We start from the raw sequence: 22,163 nt of genomic DNA, 5'->3' as shown, positions 1-22,163 counted from the left end.
ATTTTCAAAGCTTCAGCTCTAGCTGTGCATTGGATGGGGAGCCACCCAGCCTCTCCCGACGACATCCCTAGTCTTGCCTTTTTCTGTAGTCCGACCCTTCTTTCTACATTTTGAGTAAGAACACCAGAGCAGGATGCAGGCGCAGACTCTCACCCTCATGGTCAGCCCCGTGCAGCACCCAAAATCAGAAAGGAATTAGTCATCAGTATAAGAGCACATGCACCACACACGGGAATACATACACACACACACAGACCGTTGGGTCCCGGCCGAAATTACAACAATTGCGTTTACCTCGGCTACACAAACAAAGACAGACAATGTAAATATTGAATTAACTAATAATTTATTTGTCATTTACTATTTAAAGTCAGTGGTCATTGCATCAGAGGAAAATGTATAAGGAAGAGTTCATAATAACACAAGTGAAGAAAGGGGGGTGCATGGGGCGGAAGGCAACACCCCAAGGCAGATGGACAATGTCTGTGTGAGTAGTGCACCATACGTTAACACTGTGGCCAGAACGTCATGAGGAGGAAAGGGGAGGCAGCATTTCACTGAATGACCCTGAGCAAGATTTCACATATTTCATAAGTAGTGTTATGGTTCGAGCCCTGAATGCTGAATGGCTGACAGACCGTACCAGACCGTATACCACGGGTATGACATAACATTTCTTTGTACTGCTGTAATTACGTTGGTAACCAGTTCATAAAAGCAATAAGGCACCTTGGGAGCTTTGTGGTATGTGGCCAATATACCACGGGTAAGGTCTGTATCCAGGCACTCCGCGTTGTGTCGTGCTAAGAACAGCCCTTAGCCGTGGTATATTGGCCATATACCACACCCCATAATGCCTTATTGCTTAAATAACACCTGGTGGCAGTAGGTCTACTGTTGTGGTCACAATCATTTTGGGCTTGGATATGTACCTAAATGTTGAATGTATAATCATTTAGTTTGTCTCTCTGGCTTGTTAGGTCAGGAATTGGCTAAGCAAAGACAATGACAGAAAAAGTATGGGCAGTTCAGTACGTATTTACATATTATACTCAATGGGCAAACGCTCTCCTACAACCTCTTTAACCTTAACTCACTTTTCCTCACTTTCCATGTGTGTGTATATCTCTTTGTTTTAAAGGTACTAACGAAGGTATTATTAACAAACACATTCATTCACAAACACACTTTCTCTCGCTCTCCCTTCAAGCTCACACACACACCCTCGCTCTCTTTCACTCTCTCTCTCACACACACACACACACACACACACACACACACACCTACCTGTGGACATTATAAATACTGCTAAAGGAAAACAAAGACAAAACCAAAACAACCAGCTTGGTAGTGGACCCCGGTTCCACTACCAAGCTGTTGGGCTTGTTAACGTAAAACAACAGGGTGACTCACCCTATGAAGACTGCAAAATGGCTTTCACGAGGGGCACGTTTCTATTTCTAAACATCGGCAGGGTTTAATGAAGATTGTTACAGTATCTCTAGTCCAAGATCAAAGAGGAAGAAAATGGAAACTGAGTGTAGTGATGTTTGCAATGCTGGATATGATATATAGCCTGGTCCCAGATCTGTTTGTGGGGTCTTGCCAACTCCTATGGCAAATTACCATAGGAGTTGGCAAGACAGCACAAACAGATCAGGGACCAGGCTATATGATGAAGTGTTGAAGTTCATACTTGAGCAGCTAGGCACTGTAGACAGTGCAGTATAACCCTGTGAGGAAGCAGGTTAGTTACGGAGTCTGAGAGGGGTTCTGGACATCCATCAAACCTGCCAACGCTATCCCCATATATCAGGCCAGGAAATAGTGACTACTGTAGCAACACCTGTTAGACAGCTTGTCATGGACGGAAATACATGAATAATCAGATGATTTGGTTCTGCATTTTTGTGAAACTCCATCTCTGGGAATTCCTTTACTTCTACTTGGAAATGTCAGTGGTTCTGTCTGACCTCGTTACTGTTCTAAGAAATACAGTGACATATTACACCAACATTTACGGAAAACAACCTAGTTCACTTTGGTTATGGATAGGTTTTCAGAGCACTGTGCTACACAAATGTTGAACTAACATCGTAGGACGCAAACATTGATACATACACTACATGACCAATAGAATGTGGACACCTGCTTGTCAAACATCTCATTACAAAATCATGGGCATTAATATAAAGTTGGTTCCCCTTTGCTGCTATAACAGCCTCCACTCTTCTGGGAAGGCTTTCCACTAGATGTTGTAACATTGCTGTGGGGACTTGCTTCCATTCAGCTAAAGAGAATTAGTGAGGTCCTTGATGTTGGGCAATTTGGCCTTGCTCGCAGTCAATGGTCCAATTAATCCCAAAGGTGTTTGATGGGGTTGAGGTCAGGACTCTGTGCAGGCCCGGTCAAGTTCTTCCACACCCATCTTGACAAACCATTTCTGTATGGGCATCGCTTCGTGCACGGGGCATTGTCATGCTGAAATAGGAAAAGGCCTTCCCCAAATTGTTGTCACAAAGTTAGAAGCACAGAATCTTCTAAAATGTCATTGTAGCGTTAAGATTTCCCTTCACTGGAACTCAGGGGCCTAGCCCGAACCATGAAAAACAGACCATTATTCCTACTCCACCAAACTTTATAGTTGGCACTACGCATTGGGACAGGTAGCATTCTCCTAGCATCCGCCATACCCAGATTCGTCCGTCGAACTGCCTTTTAGTGAAGCGCAATTCATCGCTCCAGAGAACGTTTTTCCACTGCTCCAGAGTCCAATGGCAGCTAGCTTTACACCACTCCAGCCAACACTTGCATTCCGCATGGTGATCTTAGGCATGTGCGCAGCTGATCGGCCGGCCATGGAAACCCATTTCATGAAGCTTCCGAAGAACAGCTCTTGTGCTGATGTTACTTTGGAACTCGGTAGTGAGTGTTGCAACCCAGGACAGACAAGTTTTACGCGTTACATGCTTCCGCACTCGGGCTGTCCCGTTCGGTGAGCATGTGTGGCCTACCACTTTCGGCTGAGCCATTGTTGCTCCTAAACGTTTCCACTTCACAATAACAGCACTTACAGTTGACCGGGGCAGCTCTAGTAGGGCAGAAATTTGATTAACTGACTTGTTGGAAAGGTGGTATCCTATCATGGTGCCACGTTGACAGTCACTGAGCTCTTCATTAAGGCCGTTTTGTCTATGGAGATTGCATGGCCGTGTGCTCAATTTAATACACTTGACAGCACTGGATGTGGCTGAAATAGCCAAATCCACTAATTTGAAGGGGTGTCCACATACTTTTGTATATATAGTGTATGAAGGAGGACCCACAACCATTACCCATTAAACTTAGTCTAGACAGGCACAATTTGTGTCAACAAATTCTAAATCCATTCAGTTTTTTTGGACTGACAATATTTAGTAAACATTCTTCGCTGCAACAACATGATCTCAGAAGAAAGTACAATCATACCATGTGTCTGTATGTAGTTTTTACAGTTGGCATCGTCTCATTTATAGACACTGAGTGTACAAAACATTAGGAACACATTTTTGATATTGATTGGCACCCCCTTTTGCTCTCAAAACAGCCTCAATTCGTCGGGGCATGGACTCTATTCGTCAAAAGCGTTCCACAAGAATGCTCGCCCATTTTGACTCCAATGCTTCCCACAGTTGTATGAAGTTGGTTGGATGTCCATTGAGTGGTGGACCGTTCTTGATACACGCAGAAAACTGTTGAGCATGAAAAACCGTTCTTGGCACATGTAAACAGGAAGGTCTATCACCTATTACCATAACCCATTCAAAGGCACTTAAATATTTTGTCTTCACTCTCAATGGCCTCAAAATCCTTCTTTATCCTTTCTACACTGATTGAAGTGTATTGAACAAATGACATCAATAAGGGAGCATAGCTTTCACCTGCATGGAAAGAGCCTGCATGTTTGTACACTCAGTGTGGAAAACTCAAAATGGAAACAGGACCTACACCACTTAATAAGGACTGCAGCTGACTTCTGTCACTTATCTAAGACACAGAAACACACGTTACAGAACAGAAAAGAACAGAGGCCTGACAAGGAGAGAGGGAGAGACACTTCTGAGGGGCTTGAAAATGTGACAAACCAAACATAGCACTGCAGCCAACCAACCACTAGCATAACATTACTGCTCGCTAGAATGACCCCTTAACAATGTCTTTACGTTGTACGCTCTTTGTAAATAAATGAAGTAAGGCCAAAGACAAACATCAGCATTAAGAGCAAACAGACATTCCTTTATGGTTTCGTTTCTGGCCTGATTTTCTAATTTTCTTGATTAAATGTAGGAACAGCCCGATGCATTATTGGCAACAGAAGAGAGGGGTCAGGTGTCGGCAAGATGACGAAGGGTGTTTCCTCTGGATTGTGATGTTAACATTTGTTAATTCCTTGCTCTGCTTATTGTAGCTTTTTTCTTTGCATCGGACAGACCAGCAAAACCACAAATATGCAAATGTACAAAAAACATGTCGCCTAGAAGTTTCCGGACTCTTTTGTCAAAAAGCTACAGTTCAAAAGGTAGAGCTAAACCTTTTTCTGTTCTTCGTGAAATGGCACTCTTTGTTTTGAGCTCTTCTCTTGGCAAGCGATCACCAGTCCGTCATTGGACACATCGTCAAAAGTGGTAGAAAGAGAGAAAGACAGAAATAATAAACATATTGGTCACACAATGACATGTGACCTTTTTATCAACAAACAAAGGAAGACATTATGCATAATATCCTCCTGAAGTTTGGGGTATTGGCTGTTGTTCTGTTCTGAAGCGGGCTACTTTCCACTCTGCTGGAGTCTCTCTCTCTCTCTAAAAAAGAATAATATATATATTTAGTCAGATAATGATGCATGGTTCAATTTCCTGCTCATGGTGTGAGCGCAGGCAGGGGGGGGGTGCATGTGTTCTGGGACTTCACTTAGATAGTGAGACAGTGTGTCGGTAGGAGTATAGGAATCTGAGAACAGAATTACGTGAATATAGAATAAAGGAGCAACATTATTCGAGTTTAGAGTTAGTCCATCTCTAAGCAGTGTCACTGTCTGTCTATGACTGGATCTGTAGAACCAGTGAGTGAGTGGTGGGGTCATTGTCAACAGCTGTAGCGTGTAGACTAGAGTCTAGCAGGTGCCTGTCTGATGTTATGTATATACTGCAATGGCAGTGGTGGTAAAAGTGAGGTTTGGAGGTGGAGAAGTCCCCTGTGGGGACAGCCCTTGTTGTGGTGACGATCCTCTGTGGACGAGGATGCAGCCTTTGTGGGGTCTGGTCCAGAGATGCTACTGCAGAGAGTTGATGTCTACATATCTTACATATGGAATAAGAGTACAAGGCAAAATGGCCTCTCTAGGCTAGTAATCTCAGTTGCATAGAACAAGGTGGGGGCTTAGAGACAGTGAAACAGTGGTGGAGTAGGCAGACGAGCTGAGGTTGTGCAGTTTTTCTTTTCATTGGTTGCAGCCTGCATGAGGGACTTTGCTACAACACAAAAAAATCAGTCTCTCTCTCTCTCTCCGATTATCCGAGCTTCATAAATACTCCTGGTACAAGAACGGAAATGTGAACTCTGTTTCAAAACACTAAAACATGGTGACAGGAGGGGGGACTAAAGCAGTCTGAAGGGGGGGGGGGGGTTGTGAGTGGGGGCAAGAGTGGACATTTTTGCTGTCGTTGTCATTTCGTACCTTTTTAATGATCCCTTTTTAAGGCAGACCAATAGATAAGAGTCCCATGATTAAAGCACAAAATAAAAATGAAGTAGTTATATAATATACACAAAGTGGTCCTTAAACAGGCAAAATACATGCAGTCTCTGTAATGTGCAGTGTCCCCGCTTTGGGGTTCAGGGTTTTTAGGGAGTTGGGGGTGGGGTCGTGTTTGTGAACTAGCTGACAGCTAGGAAGGGGTCATGGGGGGTAGGAGTATGGGTGGGGGTGGTGTTGGATGGGATGTGCTGCTCTCTCTCCCATCATGCTTTGCTGCACTTGCCGTTCTTCTCTTTGCGCTGGAACTTCCGGAGGCGCCGTGTCCAAATGTCTCTCCATTGGATGACCAGGCTGTTCTTATCGGCCAGGAGCCCTATTCGCTCTGCTCCTGCAGTGGCCCCTATGGCCCCTGGTCCAGCTCTGGGACCCCCAGGCACAGAACCCCCAGGCCCGGAATCGCTAGTGCCCATAACCAGGAAGCGCTTGCTCATCTGGATTTTTGGACACTTGCAAGCCAGGTCCTTCATGTGAATCCACAGGACGTTGTCGCCCCGTTTGAGTGGCTCGCCACGGCTCTTGTAGACAGACACCACGCTGACAGAGAACTTGGCCCAGTCGCCCACTGTCTCCATGTCCAACACGTTGACTTGCACCGCTGACGAGACACACAGACAAACCAACCATTACAACTGCTGCAGGTACAGTATAGAATAGTATTTTCAATTAGTTTTTCATTTTTGTTAGTAATAACATATAGCTACTAAAAATCATGTTTTGGAGTGCTGGGTTGATAATGCACTGTTATAAGTCACAGATCCAATATGGGTACTTTCTTTTTTCACCATATTCACCAATCATGCTTGATAAATAAATAGCCTGTATTCGTCTGTTCAATCACTCACCATAGTCTTTCTTGCAGTATTTCTTCATGTTGATTTTCAGATTCCCTTTCACTGGTTTGCAATATGACTCACAATCTGCTGATAAAAGAGAGTACCTTTTACACACACAAATAGGCAGTCTCATGTCTCGAAGTCCGGTCTCACGTCTGGACTTCCGGTCTCACGTCTGGACTTCCGGTCTCACGTCTGGACTTCCGGTCTCACGTCTGGAAGTCCGGGCTCACGTCTGGAAGTCCGGGCTCACGTCTGGAAGTCCGGGCTCACGTCTGGAAGTCCGGGCTCACGTCTGGAAGTCCAGTCTCACGTCTGGAAGTCCAGTCTCACGTCTGGAAGTCCAGTCTCACGTCTGTAAGCCCAGTCTCACGTCTGTAAGCCCAGTCTCACGTCTGTAAGTCCAGTCTCACGTCTGTAAGTCCAGTCTCATGTCTGGAAGTCCAGTCTCACGTCTGGAAGTCCAGTCTCACGTCTGGAAGTCTAACTTGCTGGGAATAGTTACACACTTACACACAAAACAGGACATTCACAGATATAGGGACTATTACGCACATAACAAGACAATAGTTACACACTGGAGATGATAAAAAAGTGAAGATGGTGACATGGTTACATTTTCAGAACTATTACACACCTAAGACTGTTTCACATTAGAAGTTGGAATACACATTAGGAATCATTACACGCAGCAGGCTTTTGCACACTGAAAACACACACCAAGAGTGTTTTCAATTAAATGCACATATCACATGCACGTAGCACACACACATGCACACCAAGAGACACAAACATACACACGCACCCACACACAGGCACGCAAACACACACAGGTAATCACACAAACGGCCGTATGCGTACACGCACGCACACACACACACCACATGTGCCGGGGTTCTGAGACAGGCGCCTGGATAAAGGAAATGTTAGGTTTGGTCGGGTTAGTTGGAGTAAAATACGACCTTAGACAAATCACATGTAAGCCCTTGCAATAACCGGTGGGGGAGTCGCGGCCGGTGAAATATTACAGAGGGGGGGGGGGGAAGTGTTCCGTTTGACATGTCTTCCTGCCTTTCTGGGGCCCAGAGAATAGACAGCTTGTATGGAAGTAGTCATGGTTGGATGGCTGGGAGACCACGACCAGAAAGAGACCACAAAGCTGACTGATGTACGTGTACGGAGGAAGAAGCTGCCCTGTGGTCAATGTGTTTCTCTTGAACATGTTTAGTGGGTGTTGCATCATAGAAAAGGACCAAAGGGTCAAGCATGTTCATTAAACCACCTCTACAGTACTAGTTTTGCCTACAGTTTGTGATTATAAAAGGATGGTGTACTTTAATATATGGTTTGGTTTAAAAGGTCACAGAGGGACACAGAGTTGCTGACCTGACTTCTAGTGAGCAAGCCAGGGAGCTTGGTGTCTGAACTCATTTTATTCAGGCTTTTGAAAGGGACACACGGAAAAGTCCAGAAGACACCAGGTTGCATTTACAGCTAGCGTAAAAATCGCAAAGACACTGAGCCCGGATATCTGCGAACTCCTTGGTCTCCCTCTCTAGCTGCCTTCAAAGTGAATACATTCAGAAGTTGTGAAGGGAAGCGGTCTCGCCCTCCAAAACCAAACTAAATAAAAGTGATTGCTTGCAGGAATGTGGCCCAAGAAACGGTTTCTGGGTAAGTCGCATGCGCTCGTTTTGCTGAGGGTTTGGAGAGAGCCGGAACAGACTAGGGCAGGAGGAGGAGGGGGAGGAGGACGAGAGAGGAGGCCGAGGAGCCAGTAAAAATGTCAGGGAGGCTTGGCCCATATATATCAGAGTGATGGACCTTTTATTAGTGACAAGCAGAGAGAGAGGCCAGAGCAGCTGCCTAGTGCCTATACCTCTCACTCACAGCAGCTTTCAATAAACCACAGTTAAACAAACCTGGGTTAATGTGTGTGTGAGTACGTGAAAGAGAGAGGGATTTGGTATGAGTGCGTGGGTGCGTGAGTTGTGGAAGGGGCGCATTGAATGAATTGATGAAGTAGGCCACACTGAATCTGTCATGGGGAGAGCTGAATAAATCTGTTGAACGTCGAACTATAGGAGTGGAGAGAAAACACACTTAGTGATGTGGGAGAGCAATTCAACCGGCCAGTCAAGTAGAAAAGGAAGGTTCAACCTGTTCCCTGGCTTTTAACCATAGGGGCTCTAAAGTGTTGTTTGTGTACATATATGCTTGTGCGTGTGTATGTACGGTATGTATATAAGGTCTTATTTTTCTTAAAACTGCATTGTTGGTTAAGGTCTGTAAGCATTTCACTGTAAGGTCTACACCTTTTGTATTCGGTGCATGTGACAAATAACATTTTATTTGATAGACACTATATATAAAACAAAGTATGTGGACACAACTTCAAATTAGTGGATTCGGTTACTTCAGCCATACCCGTTGCTGACAGGTGTATATTAATCGAGCACACAGCCATGCAATCTCCATAGACAAACATTGTCAGTAGAATGGCCTTACTGAAGAGCTCAGTGTTAAAAACTTCTGGTTCGCTATGTCTAATACTAAAGTCTCTAGGTATTGCTCACCTGAGGTAGAATAAAAGGGCATAAACAAACAAGAAAATCCTCATCCAGAAACAACGCCCCTAGTGGCCAGGGACTTTAATGCAGGCAAATTTAAATCCATTTTATCTAATTTATTTTATTATTATAATTATTTTTTACTTTTACCCCCTTTTCTCTCCAATTTCGTGGTATCCAATTCCAGTCTTGTCTCATCGCTGCAACTCCGTACGGACTCAGAAGAGGCGAAGGTCGAGAGCCGTGCAAACTCCAAAACACAACCCAACCAAGCAGCACTGCTTCTTGACACAATGCCCACTTAACCCGGAAGCCAGCCGCACAAATGTGTTAGTGGAAACACCGTGCACCTGGCGACCATGTCAGTGTGCACTGCGCCCGGCCTGCCACAGGAGTCGCTAGTGCGAGATGGGATAAGGATATCCCTGCTGGCCAAACCCTCCCCTATCCCAGATGATGCTCGGCCAATTGTGCACCGCCCCATGGGTTTCCCGGTCGTGGCCGGCTGTGACAGAGCCTGGACTCAAACCCAGATTCTCGACTGGCACTGCTAGCAATGCGGCGCAGTGCCTTCGACCACTGCGCCTTAGGCCACTGCTCCACTCAGGAGCCCGGTTTTACCTAATTTCTACCAGCATGTTACATGTGCAAACAGAGGGGGAAAACTCTAGACCGCCTTTACTCCATTACAGGCAGCATCTGCACCGAACTAAAGGTTAGAGCTTCCGCTTTTAAAGAGGGGGGACACTAATCCGGATGCTTATAAGAAATCCCGCTATGCCCTCAGATGAACCATCAAACAGGCAAAGCGTCCATACAGGACTCAGATTGAAGCCTACTACACCGGCTCTGAAGCTTGTCGGCCACGAGCTGCCCAGTAACGCGAGCCGACCAGACAAGCTAAATGCCTTTTATGCTTGCTTTGAGGCAAGCAACACTAAAGCATACGAGAGCACTAGCTGTTCGGGATGACTATGTGATCACGTAGCCAATGTGAGCAAGACCTTTAAACAGGTTAACATCCACAAAGCTGCGAGGCCAAAGAGATGACCAGGCCGTGTACTCAAAGCATGCGTGGACCAACTGGCAAGTGTCTTCAATTACATTTTAAACCTCTCCCTGTAAGTCTAATATTTAAACAGACCAAAAATGTCCTGTTCCCAAGATAGCGAAGGCAACCTGCCTAAATTATTAACACCCCGTAGCACTCACGTATGTAGCCATGAAGTGCTTTCAATGGCTGGTCATGGCTCACATCAACACTATCATGCCAGAAACCCTATGGCACGTTGTCCAATGTCACGTTGTGTTAGCTAATCCAAATATATAATTTTAAAAAGGCTAACTGATAATTAGAAAACCCTTTTGAAAACTGAAAACTGTTAACTCTTGAAACTCTAGGGGCGCAATTTCATTTTTGGATGAAAAACGTTCCCGTTTTAAACAAGATATTTTGTCACAAAAAGATGCTCAACTATGCATATAATTGATAGCTTTGGAAAGAAAAGACTCTGAATTTTCCAGAACTGCAAAGATATTGTCTGTGGGTGCCCTAGAACGGGAGCTACAGGCAAAACCAAGATGAAACGGCAACCAGGAAACCAGCAGGATTTTTGAGGCTCCGTTTTCCATTGTCTCCTTATATGGCTGTGAATGCGAGAGGAATGAGCCTGCCCTTTCTGTCGTTTCCCCAAGGTGTCTGCAGCATTGTGACGTATTTGTAGGCATATCATTGGAAGATTGACCATAAGAGACTACATTTTCCAGGTGTCCGCCTGGTGTCCTCCGTCGAAATTGGTGCGTCTTTTTCAGCTGCTGGCATTTTTCCATGCGGTTCTGACGGGAAAGCAGGCTTCCACGAACTGCATATCAATGAAGAGATATGTGAAAAAACACCTTGAGGATTGATTCTAAACAACGTTTGCCATGTTTCGGTCGATATTATGGAGTTAATTCGGAAAAAGTTTGACGTTTTGGTGACTGAATTTTCGGTTCGTTTCGGTAGCCAAATGTGATGTACAAAACGGAGCGATTTCTCCTACACAAAGATTCTTTCAGGAAAAACTGAACATTTGCTATGTAACTGAGAGTCTCCTCATTGAAAACATCCGAAGCTCTTCAAAGGTAAATTATTTTATTTATTTGGTTATCTGGTTTTTGTGAAAATGTTGCGTGCTAAATGCTACTCACAATGCTAAGCTAGCTTAGCATACTCTTACACAAATTAGTAATTTGCTATGGTTCAAAAGCATATTTTGAAAATCTGAGATGACAGTGTTGTTAAGAAAAGGCTAAGCTTGAGAGCAGGTGCATTATTTTCATTTTATTTGCGATTTTCAGAAATCGTTAACGTTGCGTTATGCTAATGAGCCTGAGGCTTTATTCACGATCCCGGATCCGGGGTGGGGAGTATCAAGAGGTTAAGCTGATAAAAGAAGCAATAGAACTGGCCTTCTTTAGAATATTTGGAATTGAGAATCTGGAGTGTCAGCATTTGTGGGTTCGATTACAGGCTCAAAATGGCCAGAAACAAAGAACTTCTTTCTGAAAATCGGCAGTCTATTCTTGTTCTGAGAAATGAAGGATATACACGGCGAGAAAATGCCAATAAACTGAAGATCTCGTATAATGCAGTGTACTACTCCCTTCACAGAAAAACGCAGGAGGCCCCGGTGCACAACTGAGCAGGAGGACAAGTACATTAGAGTGTCTAGTTTGAGAAACAGACGCCTCACAAGTCCTCAACTGGCAGCTTCATTAAATAGTACCAGCAAAACACCAGTCTCAACGTCAACAGTGAAGAGGAGACTCCGGGATGCTGGCATTCTAGGCAGAGTTGCAAAGAAAAAGCCATATCTCAGACTGACCAATAAAAAGAAAAGATTAAGATGGGAAAAAGAACACAGACACTGGACAGAGGAACTCTGCCTAGAAGGCCAGCATCCCGGAAGTGCCTCTTCACTGTTGACATTGAGACTGGTGTTTATATATATCGTTGAGGTCGGAAGTTTACATACACCTTAGCCAAATACATTTAGGCAATGATACCAAATACTAATTGAGTGTATGTAAACTTCTGACCCACTGGGAATGTGATGAAAGATATTAAAGTTGAAATAAATCACTCTACTATTATTCTGACATTTCACATTCTTAAAATAATGTGGTGATCCTAACTGACCTAAGACAGGGAATATTTACTAGGATGAAATGTCAGGAATTGTGAAAAACTGAGTTTAAATGTATTTGGCTAAGGTGTATGTCAACTTCCGACTTCAACTATATATGCACATCTGTGTGTGCATGCCTGCATGTGTGTGCATGGTACCCTGGTACAGTGGCCAGCTGTGCAGCCCATGATATCAGTGGTGAAACTCTGGCTCAGGGCCAGCGTGTGTTTTCCCATGAAGAGTCACTTACTGATGGGCATTCACCTGGAAACCCCCCCCATGAATCGCCCATTGACCCAGAAGAGCTGTGGCTGAAAACACACATTGATTGGCGGCTTCGGTTACTCTTGTTCTCCTGTCCCTATTCACAGCGCAGTGACAGGGACAAATTACAACTACCACTCCCTTGAACATACACACACACACACACGAAAGCGAAACATTTTCAGGTTTTGGGTTTCTGAGGGCCTTATGAAGGAGGAGAGGTATGTTCGTCGATGGTGGGGTGGGCGGGAGGATAGAGAGAGAGAGGGATGGATGGGACATTTGCCTGTATGTTGCCCACTTCTGCAGAGATGAATTGACGATAAACAATCTTTCTTGTTTGTTTGTCACAGTGGAAAAACACTTTCCCAGGGAAGTAGAAACATTATATTGTGTGTGTGTGAGGGTTACAAGCCCAAGCAGAGATTGGGTTGGTGTAAGCAATGTGGTGAAAATTCCACCTAGCCTATCAGAGGGCAAGGTGGAACTGCTAAGCCTATCGGTGGTCTGGCAGTTGGGCTGATGAAATGACACCACAACTGTCATGGCCGAGCTAGACATTGAAGTTATTTTAAGTTCCCTCCTATTACAATTCCTTCAAGTTGAGACCAAGTCTGTCTTTGGCTCACTGTAGTGTTTTTTGGGGGGGACTAAAACACTACAGTGAATACTACAGTAAAGTGTGAAAAAAAACACTACAGTGAATATTATAGTATTTATACCATAGTATACGATAGTATTTTTGCATGTGGGTTGTGAGAACTTCCAGGCCTTGCAGCACATATCTTCTGCCCTGGGCCTTGCAAAGTGGACCGTATCTCAACCCAACTGTGAAAGCTGAGGAGGGGTTGATGTAGTTGTGGGAGGTATATCTGTGGTCGCTGCAGCGTTGAGTTATGTCGTTAAAGCCGGTGATGAATCACAGGGCTGTGATTCCACGAGGCAAAAGCGTTAAAAAACGGGAGGGGGGATAATTGACCCAAACTGTTGGTCGCCAGCCCTCAATCCCCCAGGTTAAGACAACATCTCACTTGGATTATGAGCAGTCATAGAACATGAAAATAGAAACACAGTTAGAAAGGGATGCCAGAAATCTTAAAAAGGGTGTTTCTTTTCTCCTACACAGGTGTCAGGTGTGAAATGAGCCTGGGGAAGGAACTGACCTGCCGGTTCCTCTGTGCTGCTGCTGACCATGGCTGTAGGGTTCACCACTGGGATCTCTGAAACACATACACAGAACAACAGAGTTTTAACAAGAGCTTTATGGAAAAAATGTATGTCCATATAGTTGATGTAGACAGACATTGCTTTGGCCATATGCCTACTGTTTGCATATGTGGTCAAGTAAATTCGGTATGCCTGAATTCAATCACAGTTATTTGACATAGGAGGAAGACAGGAAGTAGGGTGTAGGTTGAAAATATCTACGTAAATACACAGGGATAAAGATAGTGATATTGGCACATGCACACACGCTTTGTGGAAATATACTTTGAATCGAATTCTCTTCCTCTGAGAACTGTAGCACCAAACAAACATATTGTGCAAGATATCAATGTATTAAAAAATGGAAATATCAGACAGATGGCAAAGGAGGGAGCCACCTATAGTAGTAACATCTTTAGACAGATGCAAACTCCCTCAATACGCCTGATTAGCTCAACCAAAACCCTTCGCCGGTCTCGACCACAGTCAAAACAATCCAATCCTTAAGGAATTCCCTCCAAAACAAGGGTCATTCTTCAATACAAATGCTAATACAACTAAAACAAAATGCTAATGCTAACAACAAATCCACTGCCTCAATGATAACAACAGGCTAATTGGACGCTGGCTTAGCATTGTTAGCGTGCACCCAGAGGGACTTGCCTTTCGACTGGGGAGTTAGAGGGACGATGAACCGGGTTGGAGTCAAACAAACAGACAGGGGGCTTCCTTGGAAAGAGTGTTTTGAGAGGCAAGTGGCAGTTGTCTCGCTTTGAAATTATGGACACCCCCATGAAGAAAAACAAATAGGGCATTGAGCTTTGGAGTGCTTGGTAAAGGCAGGGAGGAGAGCAGCTGGTCAGAGGCACAGTGAGCTGTGGGCGTGAGATGAGGGGCAGTGGTATCATACCAATTGTTAGCAGTCCTGGTCTCTGTCTTACTGTGTTAGGGGGCAGAAGGGCTTGACCGGGGACGGATGGATAGTACCAACAAAATGGAGGGCATTTTGGGAAGGGATGCCTTCGTACATGCACGAGCTGACAGACACACACACACTGAGGCCAATAAAAAAACTCTCCTCATTGGGTGTCTTCAGTGGCCCTGGAAAGTGTATGGTTGGTTAGTTGGCCGTGAGCACCATTTTTTCTCCTTTTTGCCCTCCACCATCTGCTCTGTAACACCAATGTGAAAGCAACAACACAGCACCATGTGGCACGGTGTGGTATAGCGTAGCAGGGTACAGCATAGCTTGGCATGGCACAGCGTGGTACAGCATGGTCTGTTGTGGTTTGTTCAGGGTTACACAAGTCTGGTGTGTGTGTGTGTGTCTGGGTCATTGTGCCAAACCACATGGCAGAGCACGATGGCAAGCTACTTTTTAACAATTGCTACGAAAGGCATCGAAAACTCTGACTTTCTCTTTCAAACACAGGCAATGGTGTTATCTGGCTATAGAAATGAGACCGGGAATGAAACAGGTGTACCTGCCATATTAGATGTGTGGCTCTAAACATGGGCATTGTACATGGTTCATGGTTTCTCCAGTATCTTACATGGTTCATGGTTTCTCCAGTATCTTACATGGTTCATGGTTTCTGAGTATCTTACATGGTTCATGGTTTCTCCAGTATCTTACATGGTTCATGGTTTCTCCAGTATCGTACATGGGTATGGTTACTCCAGTATCGTACATGGGTATGGTTACTGTAGTTTCGTACATGGGTATGGTTACTGCAGTATCGTACATGGTTCATGGTTTCTCCAGTATCGTACATGGGTATGGTTACTGCAGTATCGTACATGGGTATGGTTACTGCAGTATCGTACATGGGTATGGTTTCTCCAGTATCGTACATGGGTATGGTTACTGCAGTATCGTACATGGGTATGGTTTCTCCAGTATCGTACATGGTTCATGGTTTCTCCAGTATCGCATGGTTCATGGTTTCTCCAGTATCGTATATGGTTCATGGTTTCTCCAGTATTTTACATGGGTATGGTTTCTCCAGTATCGTACATGGGTATGGTTTCTCCAGTATTGTACATGGTCATGGTTTCTCCAGTATCGTACATGGTCATTGTTTCTCCAGTATCGTACATGGTCATGGTTTCTCCAGTATCGTACATGGTTCATGGTTTCTCCAGTATCGTACATGGTTCATGGTTTCTCCAGTATTGTACATGGGTCATGGTTTCTCCAGTATCGTACATGGTTCATGGTTTCTCCAGTATCGTACATGGGTATGGTTACTCCAGTATCGTACATGGGTATGGTTTCTCCAGTATCGTACATGGTTCATGGTTTCTCCAGTATCGTTCATTGTTTCTCCAGTATCGTACATGGGTATGGTTACTCCAGTGTCGTACATGGGTCATGGTTTCTCCAGTATCGTGGTTTCTCCAGTATCGTACATGGTTCATGGTTTCTCCAGTATCGTTCATGGTTTCTCCAGTATCGGTTCATGGTTTCTCCAGTATCGTACATGGGTATGGTTACTCCAGTATCGTACATGGGTCATGGATTCTCCAGTATCGTACATGGGTATGGTTACTCCAGTATCGTACATGGTCATGGTTTCTCCAGTATCGTACATGGTTCATGGTTTCTCCAGTATCGTACATGGTTCATGGTTTCTCCAGTATCGTACATGGGTATGGTTACTCCAGTATCGTACATGGGTATGGTTACTGTAGTTTCGTACATGGGTATGGTTACTGCAGTATCGTACATGGTTCATGGTTTCTCCAGTATCGTACATGGGTATGGTTACTGCAGTATCGTACATGGGTATGGTTACTGCAGTATCGTACATGGGTATGGTTTCTCCAGTATCGTACATGGGTATGGTTACTGCAGTATCGTACATGGGTATGGTTTCTCCAGTATCGTACATGGTTCATGGTTTCTCCAGTATCGTACATGGTTCATGGTTTCTCCAGTATCGTATATGGTTCATGGTTTCTCCAGTATCTTACATGGGTATGGTTTCTCCAGTATCGTACATGGGTATGGTTTCTCCAGTATTGTACATGGTCATGGTTTCTCCAGTATCGTACATGGTCATTGTTTCTCCAGTATCGTACATGGTCATGGTTTCTCCAGTATCGTACATGGTTCATGGTTTCTCCAGTATCGTACATGGTTCATGGTTTCTCCAGTATTGTACATGGGTCATGGTTTCTCCAGTATCGTACATGGTTCATGGTTTCTCCAGTATCGTACATGGGTATGGTTACTCCAGTATCGTACATGGGTATGGTTTCTCCAGTATCGTACATGGTTCATGGTTTCTCCAGTATCGTACATGGTTCATGGTTTCTCCAGTATCGTTCATTGTTTCTCCAGTATCGTACATGGGTATGGTTACTCCAGTGTCGTACATGGGTCATGGTTTCTCCAGTATCGTTCATGGTTTCTCCAGTATCGTACATGGTTCATGGTTTCTCCAGTATCGTTCATGGTTTCTCCAGTATCGTTCATGGTTTCTCCAGTATCGTACATGGGTATGGTTACTCCAGTATCGGGGTCATTTCTCCAGTATCGTACATGGGTATGGTTACTCCAGTATCGTACATGGTCATGGTTTCTCCAGTATCGTACATGGTTCATGGTTTCTCCAGTATCGTACATGGTTCATGGTTTCTCCAGTATCGTACATGGGTCATGGTTTCTCCAGTATCGTCGTTCATGGTTCATGGTTTCTCCAGTATCGTACATGGGTATGGTTACTCCAGTATCGTACATGGGTATGGTTTCTCCAGTATCGTACATGGTTCATGGTTTCTCCAGTATCGTTCATTGTTTCTCCAGTATCGTACATGGGTATGGTTACTCCAGTGTCGTACATGGGTCATGGTTTCTCCAGTATCGTTCATGGTTTCTCCAGTATCTTACATGGGTATGGTTTCTCCAGTATCGTACATGGGTATGGTTTCTCCAGTATTGTACATGGTCATGGTTTCTCCAGTATCGTACATGGTCATTGTTTCTCCAGTATCGTACATGGTCATGGTTTCTCCAGTATCGTACATGGTTCATGGTTTCTCCAGTATCGTACATGGTTCATGGTTTCTCCAGTATTGTACATGGGTCATGGTTTCTCCAGTATCGTACATGGTTCATGGTTTCTCCAGTATCGTACATGGGTATGGTTACTCCAGTATCGTACATGGGTATGGTTTCTCCAGTATCGTACATGGTTCATGGTTTCTCCAGTATCGTACATGGTTCATGGTTTCTCCAGTATCGTTCATTGTTTCTCCAGTATCGTACATGGGTATGGTTACTCCAGTGTCGTACATGGGTCATGGTTTCTCCAGTATCGTTCATGGTTTCTCCAGTATCGTACATGGTTCATGGTTTCTCCAGTATCGTTCATGGTTTCTCCAGTATCGTTCATGGTTTCTCCAGTATCGTACATGGGTATGGTTACTCCAGTATCGTACATGGGTCATGGATTCTCCAGTATCGTACATGGGTATGGTTACTCCAGTATCGTACATGGTCATGGTTTCTCCAGTATCGTACATGGTTCATGGTTTCTCCAGTATCGTACATGGTTCATGGTTTCTCCAGTATCGTACATGGGTCATGGTTTCTCCAGTATCGTACATGGTTCATGGTTTCTCCAGTATCGTACATGGGTATGGTTACTCCAGTATCGTACATGGGTATGGTTTCTCCAGTATCGTACATGGTTCATGGTTTCTCCAGTATCGTTCATTGTTTCTCCAGTATCGTACATGGGTATGGTTACTCCAGTGTCGTACATGGGTCATGGTTTCTCCAGTATCGTTCATGGTTTCTCCAGTATCGTACATGGTTCATGGTTTCTCCAGTATCGTTCATGGTTTCTCCAGTATCGTACATGGGTATGGTTACTCCAGTATCGTACATGGGTCATGGATTCTCCAGTATCGTACATGGGTATGGTTACTCCAGTATCGTACATGGGTATGGTTTCTCCAGTATCGTTCATGGTTTCTCCAGTATCGTACATGGTTCATGGTTTCTCCAGTATCGTACATGGTTCATGGTTTCTCCAGTATCGTACATGGGTCATGGTTTCTCCAGTATCGTACATGGGTCATGGTTTCTCCAGTATCGTACATGGGTCATGGTTTCTCCAGTATCGTACATGGTTCATGTTTTCTCCAGTATCGTACATGGGTATGGTTACTCCAGTATCGTACATGGGTATGGTTTCTCCAGTATCGTACATGGGTCATGGTTTCTCCAGTATCGTACATGGGTATGGTTTCTCCAGTATCGTACATGGGTATGGTTTCTCCAGTATCGTACATGGTTCATAGTTTCTCCAGTATCGTACATGGGTATGGTTTCTCCAGTATCGTTCATGGTTTCTCCAGTATCGTACATGGTTCATGGTTTCTCCAGTATCGTACATGGGTCATGGTTTCTCCAGTATCGTACATGGGTCATGGTTTCTCCAGTATCGTACATGGGTCATGGTTTCTCCAGTATCGTACATGGTTCATGGTTTCTCCAGTATCGTACATGGGTATGGTTACTCCAGTATCGTACATGGGTATGGTTTCTCCAGTATCGTACATGGGTCATGGTTTCTCCAGTATCGTACATGGGTATGGTTTCTCCAGTATCGTACATGGGTATGGTTTCTCCAGTATCGTACATGGGTATGGTTTCTCCAGTATCGTACATGGTTCATGGTTTCTCCAGTATCGTACATGGGTATGGTTTCTCCAGTATCGTACATGGGTCATGGTTTCTCCAATATCGTACATGGTTCATGGTTTCTCCAGTATCGTACATGGATATGGTTTCTCCAGTATCGTACATGGGTCATGGTTTCTCCAATATCGTACATGGTTCATGGTTTCTCCAGTATCGTACATGGGTATGGTTTCCCCAGTATTGTACATAGGTATGGTTTCCCCATTATGTTACACACACAGAGCCACTCACAACAATCACGCATGGGCATTGTACATGGTTCATGGTTTCTCCAGTATCGTACATGGTTCATGGATTCTCCAGTATCTTACATGGTTAATGGTTTATCCAGTATCTTACATGGTTCATGGTTTCTCCAGTATCTTACATGGTTCATGGTTTCTCCAGTATCGTACATGGGTATGGTTACCCCAGTATCGTACATGGGTATGGTTACTGTAGTTTCGTACATGGGTATGGTTACTGCAGTATCGTACATGGTTCATGGTTTCTCCAGTATCGTACATGGGTATGGTTACTGCAGTATCGTACATGGGTATGGTTACTGCAGTATCGTACATGGGTATGGTTTCTCCAGTATCGTACATGGGTATGGTTACTGCAGTATCGTACATGGGTATGGTTTCTCCAGTATCGTACATGGTTCATGGTTTCTCCAGTATCGTACATGGGTATGGTTACTGCAGTATCGTACATGGGTATGGTTTCTCCAGTATCGTACATGGTTCATGGTTTCTCCAGTATCGTACATGGTTCATGGTTTCTCCAGTATCGTACATGGTCATGGTTTCTCCAGTATCGTACATGGTCATGGTTTCTCCAGTATCGTACATGGTCATGGTTTCTCCAGTATCGTACATGGTCATGGTTTCTCCAGTATTGTACATGGTTCATGGTTTCTCCAGTATTGTACATGGTTCATGGTTTCTCCAGTATCGTACATGGGTCATGGTTTCTCCAGTATCGTACATGTTTCATGGTTTCTCCAGTATCGTACATGGGTATGGTTACTCCAGTATCGTACATGGGTATGGTTTCTCCAGTATCGTACATGGTTCATGGTTTCTCCAGTATCGTTCATTGTTTCTCCAGTATCGTACATTGTTTCTCCAGTATCGTACATGGGTATGGTTACTCCAGTGTCGTACATGGGTCATGGTTTCTCCAGTATCGTACATGGTTCATGGTTTCTCCAGTATCGTTCATGGTTTCTCCAGTATCGTACATGGTTCATGGTTTCTCCAGTATCGTACATGGTTCATGGTTTCTCCAGTATTGTACATGGTTCATGGTTTCTCCAGTATCGTACATGGTTCATGGTTTCTCCAGTATCGTACATGGGTCATGGTTTCTCCAGTATCGTACATGGGTCATGGTTTCTCCAGTATCGTACATGGGTCATGGTTTCTCCAGTATCGTACATGGGTCATGGTTTCTCCAGTATCGTACATGGTTCATGGTTTCTCCAGTATCGTTCATGGTTTCTCCAGTATCGTACATGGGTATGGTTACTCCAGTATCTTACATGGGTATGGTTTCTCCAGTATCGTACATGGGTCATGGTTTCTCCAGTATCGTACATGGGTCATGGTTTCTCCAGTATCGTACATGGGTATGGTTACTCCAGTATCGTACATGGGTATGGTTTCTCCAGTATCGTACATGGGTCATGGTTTCTCCAGTATCGTACATGGGTCATGGTTTCTCCAGTATCGTACATGGGTATGGTTTCCCCATTATGTTACACACACAGAGCCACTCACAACAATCACGCATGGGCATTGTACATGGTTCATGGTTTCTCCAGTATCTTACATGGTTCATGGTTTCTCCAGTATCTTACATGGTTCATGGTTTCTCCAGTATCTTACATGGTTCATGGTTTCTCCAGTATCGTACATGGGTATGGTTACTCCAGTATCGTACATGGGTATGGTTACTGCAGTATCGTACATGGGTATGGTTACTGCAGTATCGTACATGGGTATGGTTTCTCCAGTATCGTTCATGGGTATGGTTACTGCAGTATCGTACATTGGTATGGTTTCTCCAGTATCGTACATGGTTCATGGTTTCTCCAGTATCGTACATGGGTATGGTTACTGCAGTATCGTACATGGGTATGGTTTCTCCAGTATCGTACATGGTTCATGGTTTCTCCAGTATCGTACATGGTTCATGGTTTCTCCAGTATCGTATATGGTCATGGTTTCTCCAGTATCGTACATGGTCATGGTTTCTCCAGTATCGTACATGGTCATGGTTTCTCCAGTATCGTACATGGTTCATGGTTTCTCCAGTATCGTACATGGGTCATGGTTTCTCCAGTATCGTACATGGGTCATGGTTTCTCCAGTATCGTACATGGTTCATGGTTTCTCCAGTATCGTACATGGGTATGGTTACTCCAGTATCGTACATGGGTATGGTTACTCCAGTATCGTACATGGTTCATGGTTTCTCCAGTATCGTTCATTGTTTCTCCAGTATCGTACATTGTTTGTCCAGTATCGTACATGGGTATGGTTACTCCAGTGTCATACATGGGTCATGGTTTCTCCAGTATCGTACATGGTTCATGGTTTCTCCAGTATCGTTCATGGTTTC

The 22,163-nt window shown here is 44.3% G+C and overlaps 1 protein-coding gene across 2 annotated transcripts in view; it reads right to left on the bottom strand.

Annotated features, from left to right (window-relative positions):
- Positions 1-339: 339 nt before the first annotated feature.
- LOC135523946 (netrin-3-like) overlaps positions 340-22,163 on the bottom strand; it is a 106,223-nt gene continuing 84,399 nt past the window's right edge. Inside the window, exons 5-7 of one of the 2 annotated variants that reach the window (XM_064950980.1) lie at positions 13,798-13,854; positions 6,640-6,717; positions 340-6,392 (exon numbers count right to left, since the gene is read on the bottom strand). In XM_064950980.1, coding sequence (XP_064807052.1) covers positions 6,001-6,392; positions 6,640-6,717; positions 13,798-13,854 — 527 coding nt within the window. In that variant the 3' untranslated portion in view covers positions 340-6,000. The remainder of the gene's footprint in view (positions 6,393-6,639; positions 6,718-13,797; positions 13,855-22,163) is intronic. The other variant, XM_064950981.1, reaches the window with a different exon arrangement.

The sequence above is a fragment of the Oncorhynchus masou genome, chromosome 31 (assembly GCF_036934945.1).
Source record: "Oncorhynchus masou masou isolate Uvic2021 chromosome 31, UVic_Omas_1.1, whole genome shotgun sequence".
Taxonomy (NCBI): domain Eukaryota; kingdom Metazoa; phylum Chordata; class Actinopteri; order Salmoniformes; family Salmonidae; genus Oncorhynchus; species Oncorhynchus masou.
The sequence above is the reverse complement of the archived record's forward strand: the minus strand, read 5'-3'. Positions and strand labels throughout refer to the sequence as shown.